At 39.8% G+C, this 12,122-nt stretch overlaps 1 protein-coding gene across 1 annotated transcript in view; it reads right to left on the reverse strand.

The window, feature by feature from the left end:
- DIPK2A (divergent protein kinase domain 2A) overlaps positions 1-11,110 on the reverse strand; it is a 25,623-nt gene extending 14,513 nt beyond the window's left edge. The window contains exon 1 of the mRNA XM_006162320.3: positions 10,502-11,110. Coding sequence (XP_006162382.2) covers positions 10,502-11,077 — 576 coding nt within the window. The 5' untranslated portion in view covers positions 11,078-11,110. The remainder of the gene's footprint in view (positions 1-10,501) is intronic.
- Positions 11,111-12,122: the final 1,012 nt, after the last annotated feature.

The following is a 12,122-nucleotide window of genomic DNA, read 5'->3' on the forward strand; positions in this document are numbered from 1 at the left end:
GAAAAATATAAAATGTAAACGTGAGAACATGCTTAGAAAGTAAATGTTTTCAAAAGAACAGAAAATGCTTAAAGGTTCTATTTAAGTTTTAAAATTATTTTTAAAACCCTAAATTTGAATGAAATCCCATTGTAGCAATGCATGTTATAACAGCTGTTCATAGAGATTAGTCAACTGAACTGGTGACAGACTAATGTGTTCACAGTTTTGTGAACTGTCTGGAGGGGAATATAGTAGAATTACTGGGATGATTTAATGGTTACCTAATTTTTCCTAAGATTTCTCTAAGAACTTAGCTTCTTAATTTATACTGCCAAATAGTGGCTTAAATCCATTATAAATACTGTAGAAGCTTATTAACAATCTCAAGATTTTTAAATCTCAAAATATGAATTTATTTCATGAAATAATTTTATGAATGCTATTTTCCACCCACCTTAAATTCCAGCATTATTAAACAATGCCTTGAAAATACCAAGGTTGTGTTATTTCACTGAATATTATGTCCAATAGCTGTATTTAAAATTGGAAACCAAAGTCAAAACACAACAAAAATGTACCTAAGTTTAATAGAAATAAATCATCTTTCAGAAGATGCAGCTTATAATACACCTACACTTACTAGTATATTATCTATTCTTATTAGCTATTCTTATCTTTCTTATCTATTCTTGTAGCAAACAACTGTGATGCATGTGTCTAACTTACACATATACCTACATACACCAAGCAAAAACATTTGCTCCAAACCACCCCCCCACCCCAAATTTTTGGGAAATAAAAAAGATAGGGATCAGCAGATGACATAATGGTTACATTGCTGGACTCCCACATAGTCAACCGTTTAAGTCCCAAACCTGGTAGATTAAAACTCACACCAGGCATGTGTGTGTGCATGCCCAAAATCTCGAGAGGAGAATGGAGAACAGATTACAGCGTCGCCATCCCCACTGGGGATATCTGGTGATCTCTTGCATTCTGTCTCTCTGTCTCTCTCTGTCTCTCCAGTGAGCACATGTACCCTGGCAAAAATCGGTCCAAAAAAAGATATAAGCTTCCTCCTTTGGAACCAATAACCTAAGAGACATTACTTGACTTTTTTTTAGTAAAATTTGTTGTTTTAAAATGGTCTGATAAAGTAAAACATTATTAACTTCCCTGGTTCCTGTAAAATGCAAGCTAAGTAAAACATGGCACTTCAGAAGAACAGCAAAATATCCTCTAACAGAACAGTATCTCTCTCCATTAAATATCTGGTGTCTGGTTTTAGAAGACTGGTATTCTTAGTGTTGCCTTAAGTTTAACATAGCCAAAATAAAACTTTTGGTTTCCCTATTCTAAACTCATTCCTTCTCAAGGCCTCCTCATCATAATAACAGTCACTGAGAAGGTGCTCACACCAAAAACCCAAGAGAGATCCTTTGTTTTTCCTGCTACTTCATACGTTAACCCACCGGTAAGTCTTGGGAGCTATTTCTCTAAAATATATTGGCTTTGACCACTTTTTGTTACCTCACTGCAACCAATTTTCTTTTTAAAGAGTTTTTTTTTTTTTGCTATAGGGCTCCTGCGCTGACTGAAGAGGCAGAAAGTGAGAGATCACCCACTGGGGGTATGGTCACGCCACAATCCCTGTCATCTAGGAATCTTGGGCACGCATGCACAAGTGCCCAGCATGAGTTTTAAGCCGCCAGGTCTGGGACTCGAACCACAGTCAACTACACAGGAGTCCAGTGACATAACCATTACACCATCTGCTGGTCCCCTCACTGCAACCACCTTATCCAAACCACCAAGCTCTCTCCCACAGATAGCACAAAAGCCTCCCTGATTCTATTTCTTGCCCCTTACAACCCATTCTTCACCAACTAGGCCCTGCTAAAAACACTTTTATTGTTTCCCAGTGTTCCCGAATAAAACCCTAGTTCATTAAGCATGAGGCAAGGCTACACAGGATCTGGTCCTTGTCTACCTCTATTATCCTGTATTTTACCACGCCTCCCTATCCTCCCATGCTTGATTGTGGTCATCTGTTGGGGCCTCTGCATTTCTATACCAATTGCCTGAAAAACATTCCCACCCTGAGAACTGTGTACCACTGGCTTTTCCTCATCATTCATACCTCAGATAAAATCTCTCTTTTCCTAACCACCCAGTTTAAAATATTCCATCGTCAATCCAACTCACCATCTCAGGCACTCTTCCTGTTCTCCTTGTAATACACAAAATCTGAAATCACCTTGTTCCTGCTGCCCACACCTCGTGCTCCAGAAAGCAAAGGCTCTGTGCACTGTGCCCTAGACTGTCACCTTTACTGTATCCACATGGTGGAGAGTGTTCCTGGCACTACCGACCAATGCCACACAATTCTTGTCAGATCTCTTTGCTTCACAGTTACAATCCCCAGAGAATACTAGAATGGAAAAATATGCAGAAGACCCGGAAGCATCGTTCCTACTCCAGATAATAAATCTTTTAATGATTCTGTCTCAGAGTGTAAGAATGCCCATAACCAACCCAAACTTAACCTCTATTTTTGTTAATACTACCATTCATCAATACACTGAACAGAATTACTAAACTGTAATGATTCAGAGAGGAGAAAAATAAACTAAAAACTTTGTATTTCAAAATTCTTATCTAAATAATCTTTCCTGTAATTTTCATCCTGTTCATTGTACTTCATATCGGACAAATTCCTATCCCCCTTATTACCACAGGTGCCTAAACATGGAATGAGAAGTACTTTGTAGAGAGCTTTACGAATAAGATATTTTATGTATATTAGTTGAATAATCCTTTCTCTAATTTTCAAAACAATCCTGTTAGACCCTATCTATTTTCAAAAGAATCCTCATGCCTATCTATTGGCAAACTCTCACTTGTCACTTCCTAACTCAGCTCCTCAAAGTTTGATATCAGATACCAAACTTCTCTGGGACCTATTTCTATCAAGAAACAACCAGACATTGCTCCTTAATTGAGTCATCTCCCTTACTGTAATGCGAACTATACTGTATTGATTGCAATTATTTATGTATCTATCTCTATATAATATACCACTTGCTGCCTAGGGTTCTCTTTTCATCTTTTCAAACCAGCTAAATGCCTGTAACAGACTATCTGCCAAATGAACGAACAAAATTAAGTTCTTCTGGCTATAAATCCAAAAAGCTCCCTGATATTTTACAGATTACTTCCTATCAAAACCTATAAGGTAGATAAAAGATTAGGTTACATAATAACATTTTTTTTTTCACTATAGGGAGCACGTGCTCACAGGGGTGAGAGTGATGGAGAGGGAGAGGGAGAGAGAGAGAGAAAGAGAGAGAGAGAGAGAGAGAGAGAGAGAATTCCCTGGGGGGATGACCACATTGCAATCTCTTCTACTCTCCTGAGATTTTGGGCACATACGAACACACAGCAGGCTTTTTTTTTTTTTTGTCCAGAGAGAGTGTTTTGCTATAGGGTTCAAGCACTCGCTGGAGAGTCAGAGAGACAGAAAATGAGAAATCACACCCCAGAGGGATGGCCACACAACAATCTCTTCTCCTCCATTCTCCTCTCGGAATTTAGGGCATGCACAGACACACATCCAGCATGAGTTTCAAGCTGCCGGGTCTGGGACTTGAACCAGATAGTTCTGGTTCCCAGTCAAGCAGGAGTGCCAGCACCTTAACCACTATACCACCTGCTGATCCTCTGAGTATGTTTTTCAAGCCACTGGGTCCAGGACTCAGATCCAGCCACCTTAACCACCATGCGATTTGCTCATCCTGACTACAGAATTTAAAACCTTTCAGAATGTATAACTAAGATGAATATTCTCATTTTCACCAAGAGTTTCAGTCTTAAGACATTTAACCACCATTTATTAAGATTCATTATCGGTTTAGAAATAATGCACAGCTTACATTCTAAGGCCATTATTAGTTCATACATAGGTAGTGAATGGAAAATAAATGAAGAAAAAGTCAGCGTTTTGTGAAGAGTCACCAGCAATGACAGCAATATAGGAAGAAGGCCAGAGACCACAGGCCAGAAAAGCAGAATGAAAACCCCTGGTGACTCTCCCAGGAAACTGCTTACCCAGACCTGAAAGCAGAACCCCTCAAAAGAGCTATTTCCTAACGACATGTGTTAAAATATGTGCTAATCCACACAACGGGAGTATGAACAACTATTCAAAGACTGGATATCAGTAAGGAAAGTACAAAATTAACAATGGTCAAAAGATACATAGATATGTTCTGAAATTAGACCAGGGTATCAAATGATTTTGCGCCACTGATTCTTAAGTAATGCTTTCTTTCTTTTTTAAAAAAATTATTTAATTTTACTTATCACTGTTATTATTTTTTTAATTTGTTACAAACACTACCCAGAGAGAGACAGAGACAGAAAGTACCAGGTCCAGGATTAGAACCGCAGTTGATCATGTGGGAGTCCAGCACCTCAACTACCAAGGCACCTGTTGGTCCCTAAGAAATGCCTTCTTAAGAGTGGTAGTCTGTTTCTAGGGTCTTTCTAAATAAAAATCTCTCCGGTTTTGAGCCTGAGGTAAACTGAACTGTATTATTACTTCAGTTTTTTGTTGTTGTTGTTTTACTAAAAGGCATTCGAGAGTCAAAAGTGTCAATGAATCCCTGGATGAAAAACAGAGCAAGTTCAAAAGCTTATGTACATACTAGATTTTATAAAGTGCTCAGCTCAGAACTCTCAACTCAGAACTACCTCTAATGTGTTTTGAAGCCTAAATCTAAGAATGCAGCTACTAAAGCAGCAGCCAGTGGAAGAGAAGTAGCTGGTGTCTGAAAAGAAACTTCTGAGACAAAGTAGTCGGAAACATCCTTTCTAGACACTATTGCTCCATTAGATCCTTGGCTACCTATAATTCTTTTTTTCCCCATGAAGGAAATCTCTAGCTTTTGTTTTAGTATTTCACATGTGTAAAATTTGGGGAGCAGGAAGAAATACTTAAAAGAGGGTTATTTGTCCTAGCCTCCAACTAGTCCTACCCTACCAGGGACTTTGGACCAAAACCTCCAATACACTTTTTAAAAGAACTTAATTAAGCCCACCAGTTAAAGCCAAGATCAGAAGACAGAAAAGACAAATAGTTCTCAAATTAAGAGTTTGACAGCCCCAGGATACTAGGGCTAAAATGGAAGAGTCTAATCCAACAGTCTTATTTTATAGAAAAACAGTAAGTCTTATATAAAAAAAGTTCAGCTCATCCTAAGTAACACAATTAGCTAAAGAGACACAATCTTTTGTTTAATTTTAAAACTATATTTTCAGCAGGGCACTTTGAAAATATTTTCTTCCATGTAAGAATTATTTTTAAGGCAGGAATAACATTTTCTCAAAGTTTCCTATTAGAATCTGTTAAGGTAGGAATGGATAAAATCAAATACCTGAAGATATGGCTAACGGTGAGAATCACCACTATTTTTAAGGTAATCCACATCCCAAATAAGCTTCAGAACAGCTAGTCCTATTTATTAGATGAGGTTAAAGTTACTTTTACCTTATTCAATGTCTACCATTTATTCAATGTTCACCAAGCATCAGGAACTAGAGAGTGTTTTGCATGTATTATTATTTATAAGAACTGAAAGCTTAAAAGTCTTGGCGTGAAAATAGTTACATAATGTAAAAATTAACTAAACCCTATTAAAACTGTAATTCAGAAAATTTAAGGGACACAAGGTTCTACAAATATAAGAATAAATTGCCAGCTCCTCCCCCTAAACACCCAAAGTTCTCTTCATTTTCTATACACAAGACCATTTTCACTACTACCAGGTCATAAAGTCAGAGATACTATGTGGGCTTCAGGAAATCCTGACAGTTTCTTCTCTCTCTCATGTGTGTTTGCTCGTTCTCTCTCTCACACACAAACACACATCTTCCTTCTATAAATTCAAAAAATAGATAAGTATGAATATGGATTTAAAAAAAAAAAGGTCAGCGGAATAACATCATCTTGCCAATTGCTTCAACACCTCAATTTCTGGCTATTCCAAGAATGCTATTACACAATATGAAATCAGCAAAGCTTGGCTTCCGCGTTTTTTCCCTGTAGAATTATGGCATACTTGGCATTACCATACATTTCCTGGTGAAGTAAAAATGTGCAGAAGAAATGAAGGTACTGGTTGAGCACCTGTAATCTAAAAATCGGAAATCCAAAATGCTTCAAAATTTGAAATGTGTAAGCATCAACATGATGTCACATGGGGGAAAATCCCATATTTGACCTCATGTGACAGGTCACAGTCAAAATGCTGCAACACAAAAATACTGCATAAAATACCTTGAGACTACATGTTCAAGGTATTGCATGTTTAGACTTGGGTCCCATCTTCAAGATATCTCATTATGAAATCAGCAAAGCTTGGCTTCTGCGTTTTTTCCCTGTAGAATTATGGCATACTTGGCATTACCATACATTTCCTGGTGAAGTAAAAATGTGCAGAAGAAATGAAGGTACTGGTTGAGCACCTGTAATCTAAAAATCGGAAATCCAAAATGCTTCAAAATTTGAAATGTGTAAGCATCAACATGATGTCACATGGGGGAAAATCCCATATTTGACTCATGTGACAGGTCACAGTCAAAATGCTGCAACACAAAAATACTGCATAAAATACCTTGAGACTACATGTTCAAGGTATTGCATGTTTAGACTTGGGTCCCATCTTCAAGATATCTCATTATGTGTATGCACATAACCCGGAGTTTGAAAACTCCAAACTCTGAAATAATTCTAGTTCCAAGCATTTTGGATAAGGGATAGTCAATGTGTATCACAGTGGAAGATAAAGGTAGTCCAAGCATTACTATATAGCTTGTTTACGAACATTTTTTAGAAGATAATTTTCTGGTAGAATAACTTTCCTTAATGCTAGACAAGCAGCTGAAATCTAGAAAAACTTCATCTTACAATTAGGAAGAAAGTCATACTCTCATACCATTTCATATTGGGAAATGTATATTATGAGTCTGTGTAAACTTACACAGATCAGGTGTGTGTATCTCACAGGTGTTTAACACCTTTTATGTCTCTTTTTTGAGGCATAAGAGAAACCTCAATTTTTAAATTGTTTCTTAAAAATCAGAAGAGGCAAGTATAATGGGTTAAATTCAAATATATTTTTTCAGTTCTTTCTTTAGTACCTTATTTAGTACCTTATTAAGGATTTTAAAATGCTTATTTTTGAAGTATGTGTTCTGTATTGGAACTTAAGTACAGTTTCATGAAATCAGTTCAAAAGTCTTTTTTATTTCACAGTAGTAATTTGGGGACAATAAATGATAAAAAATCTAGTCTGTCACTCACTGTCCAAAAATTCGATAAGTAGCTCCCTCTCCTGGAAAAAAAATGTGAGCTCCTCCTTAAGCTCTTAAAACACATATTTGTATCCTTAAATTTTTTTTTTTTGAAATACATGAAATAAAACAGAGACAAATTTGAATTTTTCTCAGTATCAATTAAGATCCTAATATTATCATAAACAGCTATGAACAGTTTTGTGGAAACTTGTATAAACATTAAAAATATACAGTTTACTTACCTTTAGATTAATTCCTTATTTAGTACCTTATTAAGGATTTTAAAATGCTTATTTTTGAAGTATGTGTTCTGTATTGGAACTTAAGTACAGTTTCATGAAATCAGTTCAAAAGTCTTTTTTATTTCACAGTAGTAATTTGGGGACAATAAATGATAAAAAATCTAGTCTGTCACTCACTGTCCAAAAATTCGATAAGTAGCTCCCTCTCCTGGAAAAAAAATGTGAGCTCCTCCTTAAGCTCTTAAAACACATATTTGTATCCTTAAATTTTTTTTTTTTGAAATACATGAAACAAAACAGAGACAAATTTGAATTTTTCTCAGTATCAATTAAGATCCTAATATTATCATAAACAGCTATGAACAGTTTTGTGGAAACTTGTATAAACATTAAAAATATACAGTTTACTTACCTTTAGATTAATTAAATCATAATGAACATCATGCTTTAATTTTCTATGCAACAACCTTTGGACTTCAACACTGAATTATAAGATTCCTTTCATTTTAGTGGTTTTACACTATCACCAATCCTCAAATACATAGTACATACTTCTTAACTCATAATCTTTCACCAAAGACTTCAAGTGGTTCTATGAAGTACCAGCTCTATGAAGATCTTATTTTAAAATAACCCTTTCCATTCTGTTTGCTTATTCATCAGGTTAAAAAAAAATATGACTAACTAGTACTAAAGACTCCAAATTTATATTTCACAGTATGTAATTAGCTATAAAGTATCAGTACTATTCCTGGTAAATAGGTTGTCTAAATTAAAAATGCGACTCACAAATGTCACACTGTACAATGTTGACGCATCTTTCCCACATACTGAAAACTAATTTTTCTGTTGTAACCCATCTATCCACCTACTCAGTAATTTTGTCACTAAGTTTCAAGTATAAGAAAATAATTGTGACTTTAAAAAATAAAGTTGTCTATCACTAAAGATGGAAACAGACTAAATTAAGAGAGAAAAGTTAATCAGAAAACAAAATACAAGCATGCTTGACTATCTCAAGCATAAAGCAAACTGAAAATGCTAACAGAACCTCAAACTTCATAAAAGCTTTGAACAAAGCAGATTCTCCAATTTGGAGGACATGACTATGTTTACAAAGTTGTTAAAATGTTCATTTTAAAATTAGTTGTTTCTAATATATCAATGCTCAAAATCTCTGATAAGAATCCTTCCATAGGAAGCAGTATTTTAAGTTTAAGAAATGTGTATTACTAAACTAGTTCCCTACTTCATTTTTGGGTCCCAGAGAATTTGACTTCAGCAAACTACACTGCTAAAGCCTTCCCTAGGCACCAACCTTGCTAATATAAACAAGGTTTCTATTTCTCATATTGAAAAGATAGCTTAAATGGGGGGGGGGAGTCATTTTAAATGTGTTAAAATGTTAACAGTGCATATGTATCATACACTCTACCTTTGCAGACTGACTAGTTTTGAAACCATTGATAAAGTACATTTCTCAGAATGAAGTTTAGCAGTTTTATACATCATTGACTGTTAGAAGATATTGTAGTATTTAACATATAATCTGTGCTTTAACTCATTGCATGTCTTATACCACCTTAAAATTCAGAGACCCACACTAAAGTTTGCTGGAGACGAAGTAATTGTGTTATTTGAACTAATCAAATAATGCTGTTTTTTCTAGCATACATAACAGTGGATATTGAGAAAAAATATAAATAACCACACATATTCATATACTCTAGACTTTAAAAAAAAATCTGTCACGTTAGCCGTCAATAACAGTTTTAGCATAGAATGGGTGTGTAGTACACTAAAATTACTTGTGATTGATTTCAAGTCACCTTTCCGCGCTTGTATTTGAAATACAGAAAAACTGACGTGGAAAAGGAGCCTGGTAACTTTTCCTGCAGTTACCAGGAGGGATCACAAACCCACAGTCTCAACATTGTCAAAGGGACACCACACTTAAAGCTGGGTGGAAACACGCAAGAACTCAAGGAACTGCTCCAAAGGTAAATACATTTGTTTTCTGTTTTCTTTGTACTGTCATCAGTAAAATGATTCCATCCTATTCCACCAGAAGGCACGTTTACGTTCAAAATAAAGTCAGAGGAGAGCAAATAATACAATTAGGCAAGAGGCAGAATCTCCTTCCCCAATTTCTTTCATCTCCTAGTTTCAGCCAGATTACCAGCTGAATAGGGCAGGTCACAGGATCAGGATAAAAATGTCCGTCTTGGCCTTAAACCCTGCCAGCCCTAAATCCAACACTGCTTTACTTTTTCCTGTTTATAAGATTTTACCCCCACCCAAAGCCCAGCTCAGGGATTAACCCCATCCCTGACCACTGTCCTGTTCTCTGACCTTCTGTTCCTCAGCCTGTCCCCGAATTAGCTGCCCGACTGACTGCCAGGTGAACGAGCTAAGAAATAAGACAAAGGCAGACTCGGGGGCTGGAGTTAGGCCCGCCACAACGGACAGTAAAGACAAGAGCAATCCCGTAGAAAACCACTTGCGAACAACTAAGAAAAGTCCAGGGGGCTGGTGAACAGCCTGCGCCGTGGCCGTGCCAGCCTCCGCAGATAAAAGCAGAAAGGCAGAGGAGAGGGGAAGGAAACTCGCTGGAGAGACATTTTGGGAGCGTACGAGACGCACTCCCTCTGGCGTTGAAGGACCCGCAATCAAATCCGAGATGCGCGGTGTCTAGGTGACAGGAGCTGACTCTCCATCAGCCGGGTCGCCCTCCGCAGTCCCGCACAGCCCCTGCCCCCCACCCCCAGCGCCGCCCCCTTCCCACGCCTGCAGCCCGGTCCGGCCCGGCCGGGTCCAAACTGGCAGCGAGCGCGGGCGGAGCCACTTCTCCAGACTAGCGTCCCCACGCGCGGCCGCTCCGGGTAGGACGCCCCCCGCCCGGGCTCGGGCTCCGCACCTACCTGTAGCACCAGCGGCTCGGGGTTGAAGGCCAGGGTCAGCAGAAGCTGCATGCGCTCCGAGTCCTTGAGGTTGCGGAGCAGGAAGCTGCCCGAGTCCTTGGTCTCGGCGTAGCGGCGCACCAGGCGGTCCAGCAGGCGCTGCGAGGGGCAGTGCACCAGGTCCGACCAGCCCTCTACAGCCTCGGGCGTGAGCAGGCGCACGTCGCCGTTGAGGCGCGCGAACTCGGTCCGGGGCATGGCCTGGAGCAGGTCGCAGCGGGGTCGGCCGGTGGCCCGCTTGCAGATGCTCTGGTCGAGCTGCGCCAGCTCGCGCTGCGAGCCGAGGCGCTTGAGCACCACTCGGCGGCGGCCGCCCTCGCGGGGCTCGCCGTACTGCGCGAAGTAGACGTTCTTCACGTTGAGGAAGTCCAGCAGGCGCAGGCGGCCCCACGCCTCGAACACCACCTGCCCGTTGAGGAAGCGGCGGCACCAGCTCGTGCCAAAGCACGCCGGGCACTTATTGAGCTGCAGGAAGCGTCGGTCGGCCAGCTCGTTGCGCTGCCAGGAGGCGAGCAGCGACGGCGAGTGCAGCACCATCAGCACCAACAGGCTGGCCCGCGCCGCCCGCGTCAAGCGGGGGCCTACGCCTCTAGCTTGGAAAAAACGTGGCCCTTCCATTATGCTCCATCTTTTTCACTTAATTAATGAATACATTAATTCAACTTATCTATTCACTGATTTTTTAAAATAAATAATGATGAAGCGCCTGCTAAGTGTTAGACACTGTGTTACAAGCTGGGAATGCAGTGGAAAGAAGAATTGGTTCTTCCAGGAGCTTATGGTGCTCAAGCCCCACATGCCCATCTTAGCAGGAAGTGTCTATTCTACCCTCTCCTCACCCCCATCTTGCCACTGTATTCTCCCATGAAATCTCATGGGCCTTGGTCATTTTAGTAGTGGAGCTACTTCACCCTGCAGCCTATTAATGTAGAACCAGATTAGTTTGGGATTCAGGAGGCTGGATTCTAGTCCTATTTCTGCCTCCTATTCTCTATCTGATCTTAGTAAATTCCATTCATACATGGGAGAGAATGAATATATGAATGTACGTTATGTCAAATCTTGGCTCCCCTACTCACAAGCTGTGTGTCCATGAGCAAGTTGCTTAACCACTCTGTTCCTCAGTTTTATAATATAAAAAATAGGATAATGGAAGTCTTTAAGATAAATGTATGTGAAATGTTTAGATGTATTGGTTTATAAAAAAAACACTTAGGGGCCAGCGGTGGTATGGTGTTTAAGGGGACTGGATCTTTTAAGGCCAACGGCACAGTTTGATTCCTGGACCTGGCAGCTTGAGAAACATGCTAGGTGCGTGTGCATGTGAGCCCAAAATCTCAGGAAGAGAATGGAGGAGAAGGGATTGCGGTGTGGCCACCTCCCCTAGAGGGTGATTTTTCGCTTCCTCTTTCTCTCTTTGTCTCTCTCCAGCTACTGTATATGTTCTGTTGCAAAATTTAACGGGGGCGGCTGGCGGGAGCTCGCGCCCCCGGGCTCGCGCGCCTCACGGGAGGGGGCGGGGCCTGCAGAGGCGACGCCGGGCCAGGCGTGAGTTGTCGCGGACCAGGTGGGAACTTCGACT

This window comes from Tupaia chinensis, unplaced genomic scaffold (genome assembly GCF_000334495.1).
Source record: "Tupaia chinensis unplaced genomic scaffold, TupChi_1.0 Scaffold139833_1, whole genome shotgun sequence".
NCBI classification, from domain to species: Eukaryota; Metazoa; Chordata; class Mammalia; order Scandentia; family Tupaiidae; genus Tupaia; species Tupaia belangeri.